This window comes from Capra hircus, chromosome 8 (genome assembly GCF_001704415.2).
Source record: "Capra hircus breed San Clemente chromosome 8, ASM170441v1, whole genome shotgun sequence".
NCBI lineage: Eukaryota > Metazoa > Chordata > Mammalia > Artiodactyla > Bovidae > Capra > Capra hircus.
This window is the reverse complement of record NC_030815.1, coordinates 74,925,506-74,948,321: the sequence shown is the minus strand read 5'-3', so window position 1 is coordinate 74,948,321 and position 22,816 is coordinate 74,925,506. Positions and strand designations below refer to the sequence as shown.

General features: G+C 52.7%; 1 protein-coding gene across 2 annotated transcripts; it reads left to right on the top strand.

Moving 5' to 3' along the window:
• On the top strand, positions 5,418-22,481 carry AQP7 (aquaporin 7). 2 transcript variants are annotated; one of them, XM_005684061.3, is made up of 8 exons: positions 5,418-5,700; positions 6,836-6,884; positions 11,687-11,804; positions 19,819-19,942; positions 20,314-20,451; positions 20,659-20,777; positions 20,977-21,194; positions 21,583-22,481. In XM_005684061.3, exons 2-8 carry the CDS (start codon positions 6,859-6,861, stop codon positions 21,830-21,832), a joined length of 993 nt encoding a protein of 330 aa, XP_005684118.1. In that variant the 5' UTR covers positions 5,418-5,700; positions 6,836-6,858; the 3' UTR covers positions 21,833-22,481. The 2 variants fall into 2 exon arrangements, with proteins under 2 accessions (XP_005684118.1, XP_005684119.1); XM_005684062.3 differs by having other exon boundaries at positions 5,510-5,716.

Here is a 22,816-nt window from a genome sequence, read left to right as displayed (position 1 = left end):
TGCCTGCCGATAGGCACTATGCTGACGCAGGCAGGAAAATATTAACCCAGAGGAATGGGCGCCTGCTTATGTGTGCAGTGATTCTGTGGGTGTCTATGTGTGTGAAAGAGACAGAGAAAGTGTCCACAGTGAGATTTTTACATTCAAGACCAGACACAGACATGAACACACATATCAGCTCATTCACATGTACATTCACATACATACACACATTCATATACACAAATATGTATACATACACACAATATACAAACACATATACACACATACATATACATAAATGATTCTCACACAAGCAGATTTCTTCAGCGTCATCTCCCAACTTCTTTCTGTCAATGAGACACCATCCTCCAGGACCTGATAGATTCAGCTCTTACTACAAAGTCACAGGTCTGAGCTCCATGCCTGATTTCTGATGCCAAGTTAGGTAGCCTGATGAAGGTTTTAGAGTGGAGTAGACCTGGGTTTGAATGGATGTTTGCCCTTGGGCTAACGTCAGTGTCTCTGGACCCTGTCTGCTTCGTCTCTGTCCACTTTCTGAAGGCCCACATATGACTCTGGGAAGGAAGGATGAGAGCCTGGGCTGCTGGGAGGATCTGGTCATTACAGAGTGTCAGGGTTAAAGACCATCCTGACTCCTGCATGTGTCTCCAGCCCTCCCCAGCCCAGCCACTTGCTAGGTTCTAGCCACCTGCTAGAACCCCAGTTCTTCTAGCTTGGGTCCCTGGTCTCCTGGGAAGATCCAGATGTTCAAGGCCTGGGTGATCTTAGGTAAGTTGCTTCCTTGCTCTGAATTTCAGTTTCCCTACTTGAAAAATGAGTTTGAAAAGGAACACTCACCTGGGTGAGTCTTAAGGATCTTTTTTGGGAGGAGGGTTTTTTCTTTTTTGAGCAGTCTAAGATTTCAGAGACCAGGGTTCATCAAGGCACCTATACAGTTCTCCAACTCCCCTCTTTACTCTCTCAACCAAAGCTGCTCATTTCTTACTGATTGATATGATGGCGCACCTGAGTTTATACAAAGGATTCTGTGGCTCAAGAGAGTTCGGATTCCATGCTTCCAGTGCAAGGGGGCACAGGTTTGATCTCTGATTGGAGAACTAAGTTCCCACATGCTGCGTGGCACCATTAAAAAAAAAAGTCTGGAAAACAATTTGACTGAAAGCAGTTTACACAATATATTAATCAAATGACACGTCAGTGGAAATAAATAGTTGATTCATTTTTTTATAGGGTCTCTTGGAAGTTCAGATTAGTTTTAGTATATTTGGGCATTTTTCTTTCTTCATTCTGATTTTTAAAATTTTATATTTGTATTTTTATTCCTAACTAGGTTTCAGCAAGTTGTGCCTGACCCGTGCTATTCATAATAGAAAATAGTTGGATACATTTAAAATTGGAGACTATTCTCTGCTGTCCAGCCACATATATGACATGGATATGGACTTACTGGCATGGAAAAGATAATTCTTAATATTTGAGTGAAGAAAGTACTTTACAAAATTTTATACAAGTTTCATTCTACTTATTGTTGACAAATTGGGGTGGATGTGTACATTTAAAAAAAAGGATTAGAAAGAACCCTACCAAAACGTTTGTTGTAGTTGTCATGGAGGGAAAAATGTTCTTTTGACTTCTTTGTATTTTAGGTAATAAAAGACTTAAAAGGAGCTGAGATTTTTTTATTTGCTTTCTATTTTTCAAAAATTTCCACTCCAACGATGGACAATTATATTTGCTTGACTTGCTTGGCTATGTGTTCATAAATATTTAAATTTTCAGTTAGGTTGAACATTAATGTCCCCACTTACTAGTTTACACTGAAAACTGTTTAGTGTAATGAATGAGAAATGGGAGGCTGATGAGCACTGGGTTATTTCCAACCTTAACATTAATTGTTGTTCAATCACTAAGTCATGTCCGACTCTTTGTGACCCCATAAACTGCAGCACACCAGGCCTCCCTGTCCTTCACTATCTCCTGGAGTTTGCTCAAACTCATGTCCATTGAGTCAGTGATACCATCCAACCATCTCATCCTCTGTCGCCCTCTTCTCCTCTTGCCCTCAATCTTTCCCAGCTAATAGTGATATATAATTCACTGATTCATAATTCTGCAAAAGTATTGTACTGCAGGCAAAATTAGAATATCGGAGCAATTTCTGAAAGAGGGACTAAGTGCCCAAAGATACATCAGAGTTTGCAAAAAGAGTTTGCCCAGCCTCAGAGCCTGCCTTACTGCCTCTGTTCTCTCCACAGTTGAACTTTCTGCCACCTCAGCCTCCATCTCTTCAGCTGCGGCCATCCTCCATCCCACCAGTTCACTGAGGCTGGCCTCTCCTCCATGTGCCTCTGGGGCCATAACCTCCTCGAGCTTTGTGCATTCTCTTGGTAGGCTGGTGTCTGAGTTTCTATCTCCTCCCTCCTCTTACCACCTGCTCCTTCTTAGTCACCCTCCTGTCCTCAGCATCCTGCCCTGCCCCTTGCCCCAACCCTCATGTTTCCCAACAATCCCATGGACTCCAAAGTAGATGCCCAGGGGCTGACATCGGTTCTGTCTCTCCAGCCTGAGCCTGGGCCCAATCATGGCCCTGCCTGCTGGTGGCTCCGAGGCCTCAGGGACCCCAGACTGACTGCCTCATGCTTCTCTTTGCTTAGAAGCCTTGGAGGGGCTTCCCAGATGGCCCAGCAGGTAAGAATCCACTTGCAATGCAGGAGACACAGGAAACCCTGGTTTGATCCCTGGGTGGGGAAGAACCCCTGGAGAAGGAAATGGCAACCCATTCCAGTATTCTTGCCTGAAAGATCCCATGGACGGAGGAACCTGGTGGGCTACAGTCGAAAGGATTTCAAAGAGTTGGACATGACTAAGCACACAAGGAAAAGAACCCACTGAGGGCCTCAGGCCTTTGGGATAAAGTCTGACTGCATGCCCTGGCAGACAAACTCCTCATGGTCTGCCCCTGCTCACTTCTCCAGCCCTCTGTAAACCACTGACAATTCCCAGAATGTGTTAGGTTTTCTCACAGTCCCACTGGGCTTCAAATGACTTAATAGCACCCTTACTGCCCCATCCTCCCTTCCTCACCTTAGAGGACTCAGTGTCCATCTTATGTCTTCTGGAAGATTCTTGTCCACCTCCAGGCTGGCTTAGTGGTTCCTGTATTCCCTTCACTTTATCATGGTGTATCCTAAGTCACCTGCCATTTATGCGTCTCAGCGAATAGCCCAGTAAATGAGCTCAGGGCTTGATCCCTGACTCCAGCATGGATCCTGGTCTCCCTTCCTCACCAGCCCTACCCCAGCCCACTCCAACTCTGCCCATGATCCTGATCTCATCCAAGACCCCAGAGCTCCACTTTTTGACTCTTACCTCACCCTGGCCTCAATAGCACACACAGGAATAAAGGCAGGTGTCAAGACTTCCCTGGTGGTACAGTGGATAGGAATATGCCTGCCCATACAGGGGACAAAGGTTCAATCCCTGGTCAGGGAAGATCCCACATGCTTTGTGGAACAGCTAATCCCGTGCACCACAGTGACTGAAGCTCATGTGCCTAGAGCCTGTGCTTCGCAGCCAGAGAAGCCACCACAATGAGAAGCCTGCACACAGCAATGAAGACTAGTCCCTGCTAGCTGCAACTAGAGAGAGCCTGCTCTCAGCAATGAAGACCCAGTGCAACCAAAAAATGAAATAAATAAAAAACTCTATTAAAAAAAAAAAAAAGGCAGATGTCCGCCTCTACCAGGGGTGCATCTCTACCTCCCTGAAGGAAGGATTCAAGTCTGCAGAGGCGGTGAGGGGCAGAGCCTCCGCCACAGGGCTGCTGTGGTAGAGTCCCTTCTTTAACGATGGTCTCTGACTGGGCAGCCTGCTCTGCCTCTTCTTACAGAGTGAGTGACCTGCTGGTCTAGGAGGCGTGGTGTGTGGGCAAGTGCATGCTAAGTCAACTCAGTCATGTTTGACTCTGTGACCCCATGGACTGTAGACTGTCAGGCTCTTCGTCCATGGGATTCTCTAGGCAAGAATACTTGAGTGAGTAGCCATGCCCTCCTCCAGGGGATCTTGCCTACCCAGGGATCGAACCTGCATTTTCTGCATTTCCTGCATTGCAGGCAGATTCTTAACCCACTCAACCAAAGTGGCAGAAGTGGGGTTGGGGTGGGGGTGGTGGGGAGGGGCCAGGGAGCAGTGGGGAGTTGTGGCTTGACTGGGCAAGGCAAGTTCCAGACCAGATCCATTCTATTGGCACCCTCTAGAGGACAGTTCTATTACCTGAGTTGGCTTTGCAACCAAACCCTACAACCCCTCTCCACAATAAGGGGCTGCCTCAGAACCTTCTGGACCCACTGCCCAGCCTCCACGACTCCACCTGGCAGGTCTCCTTACAGTCTGCAGACCAGCAACCCCTCCTTTGTTCCTCAGCACCAAGTCATCTGCTCAGATCCCAGACTGCCTGTCTTTGGAGGCTCACCCATGCTCCAGCTCCAGTACTCTTGCCTGGAAAATCCCATGGACGGAGGAGCCTGGTAGGCTGCAGTCCATGGGGTCGCGAAGAGTCGGACACGACTGAGAGACTTCACTTTCACTCTTCACTTTCATGCATTGGAGAAGGAAGTGGCAACCCACTCCAGTGTTCTTGCCTGGAGAATCCCAGGGACTGGGGAGCCTGGTGGGCTGCTGTCTGTGGGGTCACACAGAGTTGGACACGACTGAAGCGACTTAGCAGCATGCCCCGGCTCCGGAGGTCCTCTCATAGACGGTGAATGGTCTCCTGGCTGGCTCCTGACTCACCCTGGCCACCCACCCGTGGGCATGCCCTCTGGTCCAGCCTGGCTCCTTCCCAGAGGCCTTGCCTACTGTTCCCATGGGAAGTGTTTTCCTGAGGGCTGGGCCTAGCTTTCCCTTCTCCTCACTAAAATAAAATGGGGGCTCCCAGAGGACGAGGCCCGGGCTTGTTCTCCTCCCTACCAGACTAAGGGCCTCCAGAGAGCCAGGCTGGCCTCTACCTCCCTTCTTGGACTGAGTGTTCCTGCAGATATGGCTCTTGTCTCTTCCCCTCAGAGTCCAGGGCCCGAGTCTCCCCTTCCTCCTTCGGGATGGAGGCTTCCTCAGGACTGACGCAGGGTCTTCTTCCCAGCCCTTCCACCTGGCTGTTGATCTTCAGAATCTTCCACCTCACATCCCCATTCTGTGCAGTTCCCCCCACAGAGGGGGATTCAGGGGCCTCCGGAGTCTCCCCCAGCTCTGGGACCCGGGGAACGGCGGGGGACTTCCTCTGGCTCTGTGCTGGACACTTGGCTTGGTACAACAGGCCCTTCCTCTGAAACCGAGAGGCCCAGAGCGCCCACTGGGAGCTCCGCCTCTGACCTCACAATGGCTGCCTCAGAACCCTGTCTCCACGGCACTGCTGGCAGGAGAAGGGGTGCTATTTTGGGCAGTGTGTCTGCACTTGGCTCGAGTGACAAGGGCCAAACCCCTGCTCCACTGACCTCTTCCCTGGAGGAGCAGAGCAGAGTAGCACTCAGGTTGCCTTGAGGAGGGCTGAGAGGCGGGCTCTGGCCGGGCACATAGGGACCGCAGAGCCCTAGCAGAGGCTGCAGCCAGAGCCCGAGACGGTCATGGAGGAAGCTGTCCAGGGGCTGCTGTGACTGAGAGGCCCCAAGGCAGGCAACTGGGAGCATAAGGCCCTTCAGCAGAGTGAGTTGGACCCCAGGTAGGGCTGGGACAGGGGGCCTCCACTGGGATTCAGGCTTCAGGGATGCCATTCCTGGGGACCACATGGGCACGGGACACCCATGGGAGTGGTGGGGGAAGGGACCCAGCTGGGAGCTGAAGGCCTGGATATCTGTTCTGGTTTAGTCCCGAGTGGCTGCCTCATATAGGCATGTCACACGTTCTTTCTGGGCTTACCTGTAAATTGACTGGAGGACCAGTGGCAGAGCAGAGATTGGGAGGATGCGTGGGGCTAGGCAGCCAGGAGGGCCTGGAGTCGGGTCGGGGTGGGGAGCGAATAGACCGGAGACAAGGAACCAAAGCAGGAAGAATGTGGATCAGAGTAGGGGGCAGATTCCCGGCTTTGCTGGGGTGGTTTCTCCCTCTGGAGCCCCTCCTGGGTCAGGGCTGAGGGTTTCTGCAATCAAGGTGAGGTGTGGGAGCTTGCATGGCAGTTGGAAGAAAGGGGGCTGGAGAATAGGGAGCATGCAAGGTGGGGAGGTCTAGGTTCACCTTCATGCTGTCATTTTGAAGGAAAATGGGAATAAAAGGGGTGGGTGTCTTCAGGAAAGGTGAGACGGTAGACTTTGTTCTGAGGTGGGGATATGGACTAAGTGAATTTTCAGGACCTCATCCTATGTGGGGTGTATGTGTGTGTGCGTGTGTGCCTGTGTGTGTGTCTGTGTGTGTGTGTGCAAGGAGGAGACAGATGAGGCCCTGGAAAGCCAGAGTTTAAGTCAGCAACAGGAGGGTTTGAGGTTGGACTGAAGGCAGTAATACCGGCCTGTGCGAGGGTGGAAATGCTGCAGGGAGCCTGGGGCATCTCCATTGTCCAGAGCTGCAGGCTTGGGAAGGTCAGGAGGACCTTGGCAGGGCCCTGGCCTGGGGGGCCCAGGGTCCTGAAGCCAGCAGGGGTTGGGGTGGGGCTCCAGTGCCTCTCCCTATTGGCTGAAGCACACACACCCCTCATTCTCCCTTCTTGCCAGCTTGGCTGGGTTGAGGTGTTGGCACTGGCAGGGGCTGTCGCTGTGGCTTCTCCCCTGGGGGACTGAGGTCTGATGGGAATGAGGGGCCAAGTTCTGTGGCCCCCAGCCCCAGTGACCTCTCTTTGGCTTTACAGCATCTAAAAATCTCAAAGACAACATGACTCACTCAGACAGGAAGAGGCGGTAAGCATCCCACATGTTCCCCTACCTCAGCCCTCCTGTCCGGCACCCAACACACCCCAGGGCCCTCCCTGACCCATCCTAGCTCCTCCCTCATAGCAGCTGATGGACCAAGACTCCCTCCTTCCCACCCCGCTCCAGCCATGGGGCCCGGAAGAAGAGCCTCTTCCACCTGCACCCATAGCCAAGCATGGGCTGGGCCCTGGGGTGAGGGGAGGCTCAGAAAGACCCAGATGAGGGTCAAGGGGCTGGGCAGGGGGTTCCAGCTGCCCCTACGCAGGTTGTGCTCAATTGAACTGAACTCACTACTTCCCATCTGCTCAGGCTCAGGTCTCTTCGAGGTGAAATGAAACCCAAAGTCCTTACAATGGCTAAGGCCCTGCCTATTCAGTGCTTGTTTCCTCTCTGACCTTCCCCCATCCCACCCACCCACTCTCCCCTCCTTTCCTTCCCTTCAAACATGCTCAGAGTCCTTCAGTGACCGTCCCCTCTACCTGAAACATTCTCCCCGCCGTTTCCCGCGTGGCTTGCTCCCTCACCTCCTTCCTGTCTTGGCTTAAATGCCTCTTTCTCAATGAGGGGACCTGGCTGCCCTGTTCCAAGTCCTTCCCTCTCCCTTTTCCCTGCTCTAGCTCCCGGCAGGTAGGTAGGACAGTAGGTAGAACATATCAATACCATACAAATGTATGTACTACTTGCTTCCTTTCCTTGCTGCCTGCCAGCTCCACACGAGCATGGGTGTTGGTCTGCTTGTGTGCTCCAGGATAGACTGAACGCATGGGTCTCCTCTGTGCTGTCGACGTCACTGTGCCCACTCGAGACTCTCCCAGGGCTTTGGACCCTGTTTGCAAAAACCCTCTAGTGGCCCAGACCCTCTAGCTTAGCCCCAGTTGAGGACAGACTTCTTCCCACCAACCCTCCTGCCAGCTGTGTTCTCAGCTCAGTCAAGGATCCCCGTCTCCCCCAGCGCTCCAGCCAGAAGTCACAGCCTTGTCCTTACACGTCTGTCCCCCATGCCTCACATTTAACCACCAATCTCCTAAAAAGTATAAGAGGTGCTCACTTCCACCTCCCTACTCCCTCTCAGCCACCACCTGCCCATTCTCCCAAAGGCTCTGCTGACCTGCCCTCCTCCCACCCCCAGGGGCTGCTTGCTCTGAGGGAGTTACCATCTCCTTATGGAAGAACCCATCCGAGGGCAGGGTTTACTTGTAACCCTTGTGCCTGACTCCTAAGTAGATGCTCACCAAATGTTTGTTAAATGGATGAATACGAGTTAGCAGCTTGAATGGTTGGCTTGAGGTTAGTTGAGTAGTTTGCAGCTGGTTGGTTGCTTAGATAATTAAATGAGTTGGCTAATAGGAGAACCAGTTAGTTGGTTAAGTTGCTAGGTTGATTAGTTGAAGGGTTGATTGCTAAGTGGTCAGATATTTAGTTCCTTAATTAGCAAGGATCTAGGTAACTGGGGCTTCCCAGAGTGATAAAGAACCCGCCTGCCAGTGCAGGAGACATAAGAGATGTGGGTTCAATCCCTGGGTTGGGAAGATCCTCTGGAGGAGGGCATGGCAACCCACTCCAGTATTCTTGCTTGGAGAATCCCATGGACAGAGGAGTCTGGTGGGCTACAGTCCATAGGATCCCAAGAGTTGGACATGACTGAAGCAACTGAGCATGCATGCACTTAGGTAGTTACCTGGTTGATGGTTGGTTTCTTGGTTTGTAGGCTAAGTTTTCTTCGACTCCCCTGCTGTGAGCTCTCTCATTTTTGCCCCTGGATGAAATGACCATCTCTGATCGGGTGACCTCCAAATGGATATCTCTAAACCAGACCACGTTACCAGCAGGCTCCTTCCTGGTCACCTCCACTTAGCTGGCTAGTGGGCTCCTCAAACTTGGCACACCCAGAGGTGACTCCTCATTCTCTGCCTAAGCCTGCTGCTTCTCTCATGCGCCTCACACACCATTGTGCTGCTCCATCCAGAGCTGGGGCATCCAGGACTCTCCCCTCTCCATCCTCCTCGCTAATGAGACACACATCTGTTTGTAGGACTGCCTTCCCCTGGCCACCTCCATGCACTTTCTTGGCTCTGGCTGCCATTATCATTCAGCCTGTCTGGGCTGAACGTGTGATTGCTCACATGTCCTCCACTCCCGCTCCCTGATTTCCGCCTCCAAGCAGGAGGCAGTGCTCCTGCCTAACTCCTCCACCCCAAGACCCTCTGGGGTCAGACTCCCTAGTGTGGGCTATGAGGCCATCTGCCCTCTCTGCCCCTCTCACGCTGCTTTGCCTCCTCTCTCTGCAGCCTGTCCTTGCAGAATTCCTCTACACTTCACACATTGTCATCACTGCAAGCCTTTGTCCAAACCATTCCAATACCCAGGACTTTCCCCCACCTCCCTGATGCTCCTTCATCTGACCAGCCATCTATTCTCCTAGATCTCCCTTTCTCTGGGAGAGCCTCCTACTCCCACTGCCGGGTCATTTGCTTCCTCCCTGCAACCCCATAGTGTCCAGCATTCACTTGTGGCAGCACTCCTTGTTGTTGTTCAGCTGCTAAGTCATGTCCAGCTCTTTGTGACCACATGGACTGTAGCCCACCAGGCTCCTCTGTCGTCCTTGCGTTGCAACACTCCTTACACTGTCAGTAATTGCTTAGTAAATTGTGCATCTTTCTAAGAGCAGGGATCATGCCAATGTTCTTTACTACAGTCCCCAAACACATTGGAGAAGGAAATGGCAGCCCAATCCCATGTTCCTGCCTGGGAAATCCCATGGACAGAACAGCCTGACGGGTAACAGTCCATGGGGTTGCAGAGCTGGACAAGAGTGAGCAACTGAGCACGCATGCGCTGAACACAGGTGGCACTCTAGGCACTCATTGCATCTTTGGTCGTTGGTTTGTTGGTGCTTGCTGTGTGGTGAGGAGGAGGAGGCCAGGGTCCCAGGGCTCCCTTGGTGTCACTGACTTCCTGCTTTGTCTGCCTCTCTGCTGCCTCCTGTGTAACCTTCTGGGACTGTTCTATTTTTTAAAAATAATATTTGTTTATGTATTCACTTTTGGTTGTGCTGGGTCTTCGTGGCTGCACAGACTCTTCTCTAGTTGCAGCGAGCGGGGGGTTACTCTCTAGCTGCGGTCTGTGGGCTTCTCACGGTGGTGGCTTCTCTTGCTGCAGAGCACGGACTGTATGATACAAAGCCTTCAGTAGCTGCGGCTCCTGGTCTCTAGAGCACATGGGCTTAGCTGCTCAGCAGCATGTGGGATCTTCCAGACCAGGAATCAAACCCGTGTCTTCTGCACTGGCAGGTGGATTCTCTACCACTGAGCCACCAGGGAAGCCTGCAGGACTGTTCTTGAATTCCTGCTGCCTCAGGCTCTTCCTCAGCGCCAAGGAGGCCAGTCACAGGGGCATGGGAACACCTATGGGATGCTGCGTGGCAGCGGCAGTTGGGTGGGCACTAGTGGACTGACTGTCCAGGCAGCGCTGCATCCCCCTCCATATGCTCAGTCCTGGGTTTGTTTCCCTGAAGTAAGGACAGAACAAAGACGAGGGTGGGTGAGAAATGAACTTGGGTTCTCAGCTAGAAACGTAGATTGTGCTTTGTCCATACCCGGCTTACATTTCTCACTCTCAGGGCTCACTCTTTGCTGCTGTGAGGCTGGGGAAAGTCAGGAAGCTGTGGCGGGGTGGGGGTGCTGTGGCAGTCCCCAGCACGGTGAGGAAGTCGAGGGACAGGCAGCATGGGAGAGGGGAGGGTCACCAGTCTGAATAAGCACTAAGGCTGCAAACAGGTATCTCTTCCTCCTCCGCCAGAGCCTCCGGGCTGTCTCCTTCCCCAAACTCAAGTCTTGTTCCCTCAGCCCCAACAGAAGATAGAGCCTCTAACTCACTCTTTCATTTGTCCATCCAATCATCCATTTACCAAACAAATATTTATCAACATTCTACCGTGCGTCAGGCACTGTGGGAGTGCTGGGGATCTAGGGGAGAGTAACAGGCCTGCTGCAGTTCATGGGGTCACAAAGAGTCAGACATGACTGAGCAACTGAACTGAACTGAACTGAACAGACGAAGTCTCAGTTTTTTCATTTGAGTGTACTCTGCACATCTACTACGTGCCCGGCACTATGCTGGACGCTGAGAATACACTGGGGAGTAAGACACAGTCCACCTTTTCCTCCCTCCTTCCCTTTCATTGGTTCATTCATTCACTCACTCATTCACTCACAAGCATCTGTTCATGCTGACCTTGCTGCAGAGACAGAACCTGGTGTGTGCTTCGGGACTCAGTGCTGTTCACAGAGCCCGGGAGCCAACTCTGCCACACCCTGTGCTGTTTGCAGAGCCTCGCGGTTGCCAGATCTTGCCTGATGCCTTGCCTGTGTCCCCAGAGCTCTCGCCCCAGCAAATGGGCAGGCAGGCAGGCAGGCAGGCAGGCAGACAGACAGCTGAGCTCTACTCTCCCGCCTGCTCTCTCCCACCTGCTTCTCCCTCAAGGCTCTTTGGCACCACAGACGGCACTTACAGGCTCCCCAACTGCCCCCTCTGCACCCTGACATCATGGGTGCACCTTCCCAGTGGTCTAGTCTCTGGCAGGAGGAAGAAGGGACGTCACCTGGATGTCCAACCCTAGTCCCTCTTCACGTCCCTGGGCACTCATATGCCTCTGACCCCCGAGGTACCAGCTGCCCTGGGCAAGAGCAGTCATGTGTGGAGAGGCCACTGGGTTACCCATTAACTCAGCCATGACAATAAGTGCACCTGATCTCATTTCTGCCCATGGGCCCCTCCGGCTGCTGTTTCAGGTCCACCCGCATGTCCAAGGTGGTCTCTACACCTACAGCAACAAAGATGAAAGTCATATGGCAGAATGAGAATGTTCGAGAGTTCCTGGCAGAGTTCATCAGCACATATGTCATGATGGTGAGTGGGCGGGGGGGGGGGTGTACAGGGTGAGCAGACTCTGAGGAAGGGGTCTCAGGAAAGTGGGGCCTCAGAAAGGTGGGGCTCCGTAAGGGCAACCCATGACCTGCTCCCCACCTCTGGGAGCTGGATCACACTGTCCCTTCCCCAGCCTCTGAGGGAGAAGCATAGGAAAACAAGGACTTGTCTTTCTCACCAAGTCTTTTTGGGAGAGAAAGGGCTCACAATATGTGGGGCAAAGTGAAATCCTGAGTTACAGGTGGCTGGGTGCATTGTGGGCATGACTGGGAGTGAGGAGAAGGGAAACAAATAGTAAAGAGATTGGAGAGGATGTGGAGGCTTTGAGAATTAATCCTGAGGGTGATGGGGAGACACACTGAAGGTTTCCCAGGAGGGGAGTGATATGGCCAGTGGTGGGTTTTAGGAAGAAATTCTGGGCTCCCTGTGGAGCCTAAGCAGAGTGGGCAATGCTGGAGGGAGGGGAGCCCAAGAAGAAGCTGTTGGGATGGCCTAGGACAGAGAGAGAGTGTGGAGGTCCAGGGATCAGTCCAGGGTCAGTCTAGTCCAGGGATGGAGAAGAAAGCACACATCCAGGGGAGTTAGAGAAGACGGAACAAAGGAGACTGCGAGCAACAGATGTGGGGTAGATGCTGAGGGAGCCATTTCAGCGTGAGGTCAGCTTTCCTGCGATCAGGTGAGCTGCTGGGGGTGAGGGGAATCTCAAGGGTGGGGATGGCTGGGTATAGAGGCCTGGAACTCTGCTATGTGGTCTGGGCTGACATAAATAGTTAGACTTCATCAGAACATGAATAGTGGTTATAAAATTTGTACAATGAGAACGTATAGAAAGAAAAATGAACTGAGTTGAGGACAGAGCCTGAAGAATGAAGAGCGCACACAGAAGGGCCTGGGTGACCAGAGAGGTGGGAGGAGAAGGTGGGGGGGGACCAGGTTACGGAAGAAAGGGGAGCAGTCAGCAGGGTGGGGGGCTGTGGACGGCCCGGAGTAGTAGGGAATGGCACCCTGGGAGGTCCTGGGGGAACTGGGGAGGTCTCTTTAAGGGGATGACAGGGGAGAATCCAGATGCAAGTGGGATGTGGGTTTTCTTGGGGACTCCCTGTCCCGTCTCAGCCCAGTCACTCACCCATCCAGCCTCTGCCTTGAGCTGTGGCCACTCTTATTTGTACCTTATGAAGGCCTGGGTCTGTGACAAGAAGGGTTAGCCTCTGGGAAGGGGAACAACGGCTTCGGGGGCACAACAGAGGTGGTGGTGGGGGGAGGGGAGAGGATGAGCGTGTGTGTGCGCGTGTGAGTGTCTGTGCACTGAGTCACAGTGTAGGAGAGATAGTGGGACCCACATTGCCCCGGGGACTCTGGACACCTGGGTTTGTATCCTGATCATTCTGCCTCTGAGTCATCAGCTGGCCTTGGGCAGGTCTCCCTGTGTTCAGAGCCTGTCTTCTCAGACATTATTGTTGTTGTTTTTGGTCGCTCAGTTGTGTCTGACTCTTTGCGACCCATGGGCTACAGCACACCAGGCTTCCCTGGCCTTCACCATCTCCCTGAGTTTGCTCAAACTCACATCCATCGCGTCGGTGATACCATCCAACCATCTCATCCTCTGTCGCCCTCTTCTCTTCCTGTCTTCCACACACTCATTCCCAGCATCAGGGTCGTTTCCAGTGAGTCAGCTCTTCGCATCAGGTGGCCAAAATACTGGAGCTTCAGCTTCAGCATCAGTCCTTCCCATGAATATTCAGGGTTGATTTCCTTTAGGATTGACTGGCTTGATGCCCAGTCTGGCCCCAGACATTATTAACAGTGTGACACTGGGCCTCCATGAGCTTTGGAGCTGGGTCTGAATGCTGGCTCTGCTGTCTTCTAGCTGTATGATCTTACATAAATATCTTAACTGTTCAGAACTTGAGCTTTCTCACTGGTGAGTGCGATGCTAATATTGAGCTGGCTGACTTGTGTGAAGAAGATTTGGAGCTGGACACCCAGCACACACGTGGCTCATATGTGTTGGTTGATTCTCAAGCTGACAAACTCTCTCAGCTGCCCTCCCCTCCCTGCCTCTCGCCGTCTCCCTCTCCTCCATTACCTGCCCTCCTGAGCCGTGAAGACAGCATCTGGACCCTCTCTTGCCTTAATCCAGGGCAAAGTAATTAATTGCTGACAAGACATTCCAGCCCCATGAGGGTTGTTAGACCTTGGCACTGTGGAGGTGGGAGGGTGCCTCCTGGGAGAGCTCCTAGGGAAAGCAGGCACCACCCACATGCATTCCTGCCTGCCCACTGCCCACGTTGGCGGTTCTCCTTCTTTTATTGAGGTGGTTATTGAGCACCTACTGCATATCAGGCATTATAATGCTAAGTCCTCCTGTGTAGCTTCTTCCCAAATCCTAATAACAGCCCTATAAGGGAGATGCTATTATTATCCCCATTTCACAGATGGGGAAACCGAGGCTTTGTGAGACAAAGTCACATTTTAAGTTAAGATTAAATCCAGTCTAGCCTAATATCCTGGTCTTGACCTTTGATCTCCATGCTCTGTCTCTTACCTTAGCTGGATTTCTAACTCTCTCCCAGCCGAGGGAAGGCCCTCAGGTCCAGGCTTTGGAAAGTTCAAGACCCCTCTCCAGGCCTTTGTTTTCCCTGGGAACAGAAACATTTGCCACTCAGTTGCCGTGAGGATTGAAGGGAAGTAACGTGTAAAAGAACTTTGTGAGATTTAAGCTCACAGGGGACATTGTGTTGTTGTTATTTTTAGGTGTCAGGCCTGTGCCAAGAAGTAGGGGCTTTCGCAGGTGATAGGAAGCTCAATGAGTCATCAGCGTGAAGGTTTCGCCAGAAAAGCTAGAGTGACCTTGGGCCCCATTTATTGCAGCAACATGAAGGAAGCAGACTGTTCTACTCTGTTCCACTCTGTAGCCTCGGGGTGCTGTCCTCCAGGCTGGGCCTGTGGCTATTTGGAGGCACCTGGACAGGCTGGGCCACATTCACTGACCAGGGAAGGGAGGAGCTGGGCTATCAGTGCCCTGGAAACCCAGCTGGGGTTGTGAGCAATAGGGCAGGGGCTGCAAAACTCACGTTGTCAGAGCCTGAGAGAATCATCGAGGGAGGTGGGGACTGTGGCTAACGGCAGAGTGCTGACCTGTGTGAGGACGTGGCTGCCACCACTCTGGCTGACTATCGCCACATCACCTGGAATGCAGGCTGCTGTTGACAGAGATTCTGATTTTGCAAGAGAAGCTGAAACTTCTGTGCATCAAAACCAAATTAATCAAACAAAACATTTGCTGAACAGATGAGGTCCAGGGGCTGCCAGCTGGCAACCTTGCCACACAGGGGAGCACAGGGGGTTTATTCACTCATTCATTGTTTTTAGTAAATGGTTTGAGCTCCTCCTTGTCAATGGGGACCTTGTTCTTCAAACCCTCCATGGCTGCTCCAGTGCCTGGATCTCTTTACCCCGAATCTGTCAGCCTGGCCTGGCCTCGCTCCCCACCTCCATGCCCCCTCTGCCCCTGTCCTCTATCCTCACCCCACCCTTGGCCCGAAGCCAGCCTGCGTCTGGGCTCCCCTGCACCTGTCCTGGGGCTCCTGTGGGACCCAGCAGGCCCTGCTCAGTGGCCTCTCCCTTCCCCTATCTAGGCTAGTGCACTGGTTCTCAGACTGTCCCAGATCTAATGTACTCACCGGCCATTTGTCATCAGCAAATGGCTTGGTCTCCAGCCTGACAGAGAACTGTCAGGTGTGTCTGGCTCCTCACCCATCAGACCTCGCCTCCCTGTGGGTCCACAAATGCCCCCTCCCCCAGGCAGGAGCCTCCACTCCTTTTCATCCCCCACCTCCCAGGCTCCTCAGGCACTTCGCTTCTTTCCTCTCTTCTGTATCTCCTGCTCCTCCCTCTCTTGACCTTAGCACACTCAAGACTCCCTTCCTAAAACAGCAGAACACAGAACACTCCCCAATTCTCTCTGCGAGCCCCTTCATTTACCACATTTACCACTTTACCTCCCTTCTCAGGCAAGTTCTCAAAGAGATGTCTCCACTGGTCTCTTCAGCTGTTCCTTACCACCTCCTCCCCTCCCGCTCTCTGCACCTGACTTCTGACCCCACGCCCTGATGAGACAGTGTTCCCCACCTACTCAAGAACCCTGGGTTGTCACATCCAATGGGATGCTTTCCAGGCCTTCTCACGCTTGACCCAGAGGCGGCACGTGACCATGTGGGCCACACTCTCCTTGGGAAACTGCTTCTTTCTGGAGTACAGGGCACATTGTCTCTTTGTTCTCCCATTTCTTTATTTTTTAAGACTTGTTAATTTTTGATTGTGCTGGGTCTTTGCTGCTGTGTGTGGGCTTTCTCTAGTTGTGGTGAATAGGCTTCTCATTGCGGAGACTTCTCTTGTTGCAGAACATGGGCTCTAGGCGCTTGGACTTCAGTAATTGCAGCAAACGGGCTCAGTAGTTGTGGGGCAGGGGCTTAGTTGCCCCAAGGCATGTGGAATCTTCCTGGACCAGGGATCGAATCCCTGTCCCCTGCATTGGCAGGCGGATTCCTATCCACTGTGCCACCAGGGAAATCTTGTTCTTCCATTTCAATGGCGGCTCCTGCTGGGGTTTCTAACGCCCACCCCTGAGAGCTGACCTGATGTTCAGCCCTAAGTTCATCCTCTCCCAGGGATCTTCATATTCTCCCTGATGGGTTCAACTCATGTCCACAATTCTTCAGGTATTTCTTTTTTCAAAAACTCCAGAACTCTTCAAGGGAAATACAATATGAGCCTCATATGTAATGTAAAAATTTTCTAGTAGCCATATTAAAAAGGTAAAAAGTGACAGGTGAAATTAGTTTTAATAGTTACTGTATTTAACCCACATGTCCATAATGTTACCAGTTCAACATGTAATCAATATACAATTATTTAAGATTTACATTTTCTTTTTCCTCCTGAGCCTTTGAAATCTGCTGTGTACCTTACACTTACAGATTTCAGTTTCAAGCACCTAATAGCCACGTGTGGCTCATGGCCATCATATAGGATGATGGATCTAGACTCTGATTTCCAGCAGTCTGGACATCTAGAGGTCTCTCAAAGACAACACATCCAAAACATAGAGTACTCAGAGGTGGTGCCATCTGAATGTGGCCTTAAAGTAGAGTATCAATTTTTCAGAATCTAGGATCAGGTATTCTGGAGGGAGGGAGTGGCATACGCAAAACACTGAGGCACGAGAAAGCCAGGCATGAAGGGAGCAATCCAGTCGTTTTCTCCTAGACTGGCATAGGCAACTGCCTAGATTCGAAAACTGGCTTCCCATGTGCAAGATGTGTTTGTTGTTTTTAGGTTTTATTTCGTTTCTAGAAGATTTATTTATTTATTTATTTATTATTTTTGGCGCACTGAGTCCTCATTGCTTTCTCTAGTTGAGGCAAGCGAGGTGTTCTCGGGGGAGCAGACTCTAGGGCACATGGGCTTTGGTTGTTGCTGCGTGTGGGCTCAGTAGTTGTAGCACACAGGTTTAGTTGCTCTGCAGCATGTGGGATATTCCCAACCCAGGGATCGAACCCCTGTCTCCTGCATTGGCAGGTGGATTCCTAACCACTAGACCACCAGGGAAGCCCCAAGATGTGTACTTGAGACAAGCCATTCAACTTCTCTAAACCTATGGTTGCCCATCCGTCAGATGGGGAGAATAATAATACCTAATGTCTAAACAGGTTTAAGGGTTAAAGGAGGTGAGAGGTAGAACTTGCTTACCAGTGCCTGGCACATAGTAAGTGCTCAATAAATGGTTATTATACTTTTTTCTTTGTTTATTTTTGGCCCACCACGTGACATGTGGGACCTTAGTTCTCTGACCAAGGATGGAACCCATGCCCCCTGCCATGGAAGTGCGGAGTCTTAACCGACAGCCGAGGAAGGCCAAATGGTTATTATTTTTACAGTAGTAATTTATTTGATTTCCCAGGTGGCACAGTGGTAAAGAATCTACCTGCCAATGCAAGAGGTGTGAGAGATGCAGATTCAATCCCTGGATAGGGAAGATCCCCTGGAGTAGGAAATTGCAACTTGCTCCAGTATTTTTGCCTGAAAAATTCCATGGACAGAGGAGCCTGGCAGGCTATGGTCCATGGGGTCGCAAAGAATCGGACATCCCTGAGTGACTGAGAACACATATAATGCTATTATTGGTAACACTAGTGTTCAACATAGAGAATACTAGACCCAATATGAAACTGAGAGGCAGAAGGCATGAAAATCAAGGATCTTAAATGATGAGTTACTGAGTTTGGACTTTATCCTAGAAATGGAAGGGAGCCAGGAATGTTTGGACCAAAGGCAGACAGACATGGTCAGATTTTTGTGTTAGGTCACTCTGGCTGCAAGGAGACTGGGTAAGATCTGGGGAGACTATAACCAGAGTTGACCGTGTGCGGTGGAGAACATACAAGTTTCTGACTTGGCTGGGATGGGGGAATATGGAACGAAGATCACATTTTCTGAGAGATGGTGAGCTTTAGAGATTGAGATGCCTGTGGAACACTCTGGAGACTTCTTGGAGGTATTTGGAAAAAGAGATCTGGCTCTCAAGTGCAGGTTTTGGGAATTAGTCCATCAGGTGTATCTGGAGCTGGTAAGAAAACCCAGGAGTGACTGAGGTGGGTTATGAAAAGGGCCAGGGATAGAACACAGGGATCATCTGTATTTATGAGGCAGATGAATGAAGAAGAACGTGGGAAGGAACTGTGGGGAGGGAAAGGCTACAGAGCAAAGAGGGAAACCAGGAGAGAGACATCACGGAAGCCAACGAGGAGGTCCTTTCTGGAAGCAGAGTGGTGAGGAGAGTAAAAGTCAGCACAGTCAAGTGAGCCAATGCCTGAAGGCTGGCAAGTGAGCCAATGCCGAAGGCTGGAGCCCTCGGACAAGGGAACTGGTGTCTGTGATGGGGGAAGCAGAAGCCAGGCTGGGAGGGAGGACAGGGGAAGGGGCAGAGGACCTGAGATTGTGGGATGGCATCATCAACTCAACGGACATGAGTATCAGTCAACTCCGGGAGATGGTGAAGGCCAGGGAAGCCTGGTGGCTGCAGTCTATGGGGTTGCAAAGAGTCAGACATGACTTAGCAACTAAACTGGAACTGAGCGGGTCCTTCCTAGAGCCTGACTGACATGGGAGGAGGCATCCAGGAGTCCACAGCTGGACAGGGAGGCCGGGATGAGGTGGAAGCTCTACTTTAAGGAAAGAAGAGACCCAAGTCTGCAGGAGCCAGTCAAGGGGAGGGTAGAAGACACAGGCAAGAGGGAGGAAGGCCTCTGCAGAAGGAGCCAGAGGAGGGCACAGGAGCCAGAGCTGGAGGGGAAGGCAGCACAGACGCAGTGGGAGCGGGTGTCAGTGGCTAGGGGGAGGTTGAGTAAGGGCCTCCTTTTAGGTCTCTAACCTCCCTGTGAAGGGGCTCAGTGGGGAGAGTCTTCTGAGATCTGGTGGTTAGGGATGGGTGAGAAGTTCAGAGGTGATGCCTGAGGGTGGGCTTCCAGGGCTGATGCGTGTGGACGTGGCGAGGGTTGGCAGTGGGTCCTGGCAGAGTCCAGAAGGAAGTTTGCAGAGTCCCTGAAAAAATTTCCTTTGGACTACGCTGAAGATTGAGAAGCTCTGAGGGGTCCAATCCACACCAGCCCTGTCCTTTTGGAAGCCCTTCAGGTGGACTTGGAGTCTAGGTACTTGGCTAGGTCCATGGGAGCCTGACTTTCTCTCCTCACCCGACTCCTTCCCTAGCACATACCCAGCTCCCACTGGTCAGTTGTGACAGGCCTTGGCAGGGGCAACGGGACGAGGTCACGAGGAGGCATGTCTCTGGAGGAGGAGGGTACAGCAGAAGGGGGTCCCCAAGGGCAATGCCAGGGAGACCTAGCGTGTGGAGGCACGGAGCCCCAGCTGAGCTCTGAGCCCTCCTCTGAGGCTGGGCTGTCTGGGTGGGTGGTCCCCTCAAGGCCCTCTCCTACAGGTGTTTGGTCTCGGTGCTGTGGCCCACATGGTTCTAGGAGGTAAAATGGGGAGCTACCTCGCTGTCAATTTGGGTTTTGGCTTTGGAGTCACCATAGGAATACACATGGCGGGGAACATCTCTGGTGAGTAGGCTGGGCCCCAGCCGACAAGCCCGGGGGGTGTCCCCCATGGGCTCCTCCGGCCCCCTTCCAGCCAGCCCCTTCTCCAAGTCAGCTGGTGCCTTGCCCTCACGGGCCACTTTCCTCTGCCCAGACACTTCACGAGCCCCCTTGACCCACCATTTTTAGAAGCTGGGTCCTCTCAGGCAAGCGACTGAACTCTCCACCCGTTGCTTTGCTTCTTGGGGAGATGGAGACGGCGGTTTCTGCCTCTCAGGGTCCCTGTGAGGACCGTCCCTTCACAGATGCTCGCTATTATCATCACAGCTGTCATTGCTCCTGGTATTACTGATTGCTGTTTGTTTCTTTGCCGACACCCTTGGCCCTCCCTGCAGGGGCCCACATGAATGCGGCCGTGACCTTCACCAGCTGTGCACTAGGCCGCATGTCCTGGAAGAAGTTTCCTGTGTATGTTCTGGGTCAGTTCCTGGGCTCCTTCGTGGCAGCGGCCACCATCTACAGCCTCTTCTACAGTGAGTGACCTGCCCCGGGCAGCCCACCTCTGGCCTCGGCCTCCTCCCCTGAAATATGGGCAGATCTGAGGGTGTCCTCCCCTGTGAAAATGCTGGGATAGAAGAGTCTCAGAGGCACTCCTTGCCCTCCATCCTACCGCCTCATCTCTGGGACAGTGGTGGGGTTCAGTCGAGGGGCACGTTCACACTCAGTCTGTATTCCCACAGCCGCTATTATCGACTTCTCGGGGGGAAAGCTGATGGCGACTGGCCCCACAGCCACTGCTAACATTTTTGCCACCTACCTTCCTGACCACATGACACTGTGGAGGGGCTTCCTGGATGAGGTCAGTGGTCCAGGCATGGGTGGTCCTCCTCAGGCCACTCAAGAAGGGGCCAGCAGGCAGCCCCCTGTGGTGGAGCGGACAAAAACCCTGGATGGGACAATACAGAGTCATGGCTCTGCCATGGGTGGGGGCAGGGGGCGCTGCTGAGGCCCTTGGGCTTGGCCGGGGGCCCAGGTGCTGCCATGGTGTCTCTCCCCAGGTGGTGGTGACTGGGATGCTTCAGCTATGTCTCTTAGCCATCACAGACAAGGGGAACAACCCAACACTGTTGGGGACACAGGCCATTGTGACCGGCATCCTTATTGTCATCATCGGAGTATCCCTGGGCATGAACTCGGGATATGCCATCAACCCATCCCGGGACCTGCCTCCCCGCTTCTTCACCTTCCTCGCTGGCTGGGGCTCACAGGTCTTCAGGTACTGCATGGTCCAGCTCACTCCTGGGAGTTTCCTGTGGGTTCCCTGCAAGTGGAGGGTGGAACAGCCCCGGAAGTATCCTGGAGATCCGCCCCCTCCACTGCCCTGCCACCCCTCGCAGTGGCCTGGGAGGCAGGAATGGGTCCTGACCTTCCTCCAGACCCTGCTCCTAGACTGAATGTCAGCCCTGCTCCAGACCCACTGCTGTCCCTGAATCAGGCTGAAGCTGATCAGTGTCCCAGGTTCAGGGCCAACTCCTGGGCTAGGATGGGGGTTCCTCCTCTACTCTCCACCCCCTGCCACCCCTTCCCCCATCTTGGCCTGAGGTAGACACAGCTGCCATGCTGGGTGCTGGCCCCCTAAGCAGGTCTTTGCCTTTTGCCTGCAGAACCAAGGACTGGTGGTGGGTGCCGGTGGTGGCACCACCCCTGGGTGCCTACTGTGGTGCCATCATCTACTTGTTCTTCATTGGCTCCAACAAGCCAGAGGAGCCGCAAGTCCTGGAGAATCCCTCGACGATTGAAGACCACAGAGTATCTGTGTTGCCCAAGACCGTGTCTCACCAGCACGGGGTCGCTTCCCTCACCCCTGTCTCTGTGTACCCCGAAGATAGATCCTCAGTCTTGTACCACCCTTAAGTGACTCCATCTGCCTAGAGCCCCTCTAAGACTATTTGTGACCCTGCATCCACCCCAATAAAGAAAGCCTTGTCCCACAGTGGCAACCCCGCTTCTTGGGGGCCTCCTGTGGTGGGGCTTACCTCCTGGGTTCTCTCAGAAGCTCCCAGGTTATGCTATAGCCCAAGGCTGGGCAGGAGCTGAGGGGCCTCCAACTCCTGCCAGCCCTGGGAGCTGGGTGGCCCCCAGGGGAGTGAGTGGAAGGGCCGGTCAGTGGCCTCAGTAAAGACAGGACTAGATTAGGGGAGTCCGGACACAGAAGGGTGGGCTGCCAGGCACAGGGCAGGGAGGAGATGGCATGGGGGGGGTGGATTCCAGCTGGCAGATGGGGGGGGTCAGCCCTGGAGGAACCTTGAGCTGCCCTGGGAGAAGACTCTGGACTCTCCTTCAGTCCTGGCCAGTCCTTGGACCAGGCAAGGCAAGGCCCCAGTGTGTGGATCAGAGTTTCTCAACCTTTTTTTTTCTCTTAGTCTCCCCTCCTCAGGAGACTTTTAGGCATTTTTCCCCCTTACTTGCATGATATTTTAATACCACAGATATACTGTATATCTGTTTGTGTACTGTACATATATCTTTGCTTTATACAAAAAAAGTAAGATTTTAAAAAATCTCTCCCTTTCAAGGATCCAATTTTTTCCCCCATGGGAGCATAATCACCCCACCCCTGAAAATGCCTGAAGTAGACTGAGAGGAGGTAAGACGTAGGCTCTGCCTTCTTCGTGAGGGCAGAGCTCTCCCATCGTGGGGAATTCCAGAGTTGGAAAGGAAGAAGCAGAGAGGAAAATCCTGTCAAAAGGCAGGGGGCAGGAAATGGTCTCATGAGGTTCCGGGGAACAGGTGCAGAGGCAGGGCGGCCAGGGTCCACCGATCCCAGGCTGGGAGGATCATCCTGCTTCTGGGACTCAGAAGGCAGCAACACCCATGGCGTTTGTCCCTGCTTCTGCT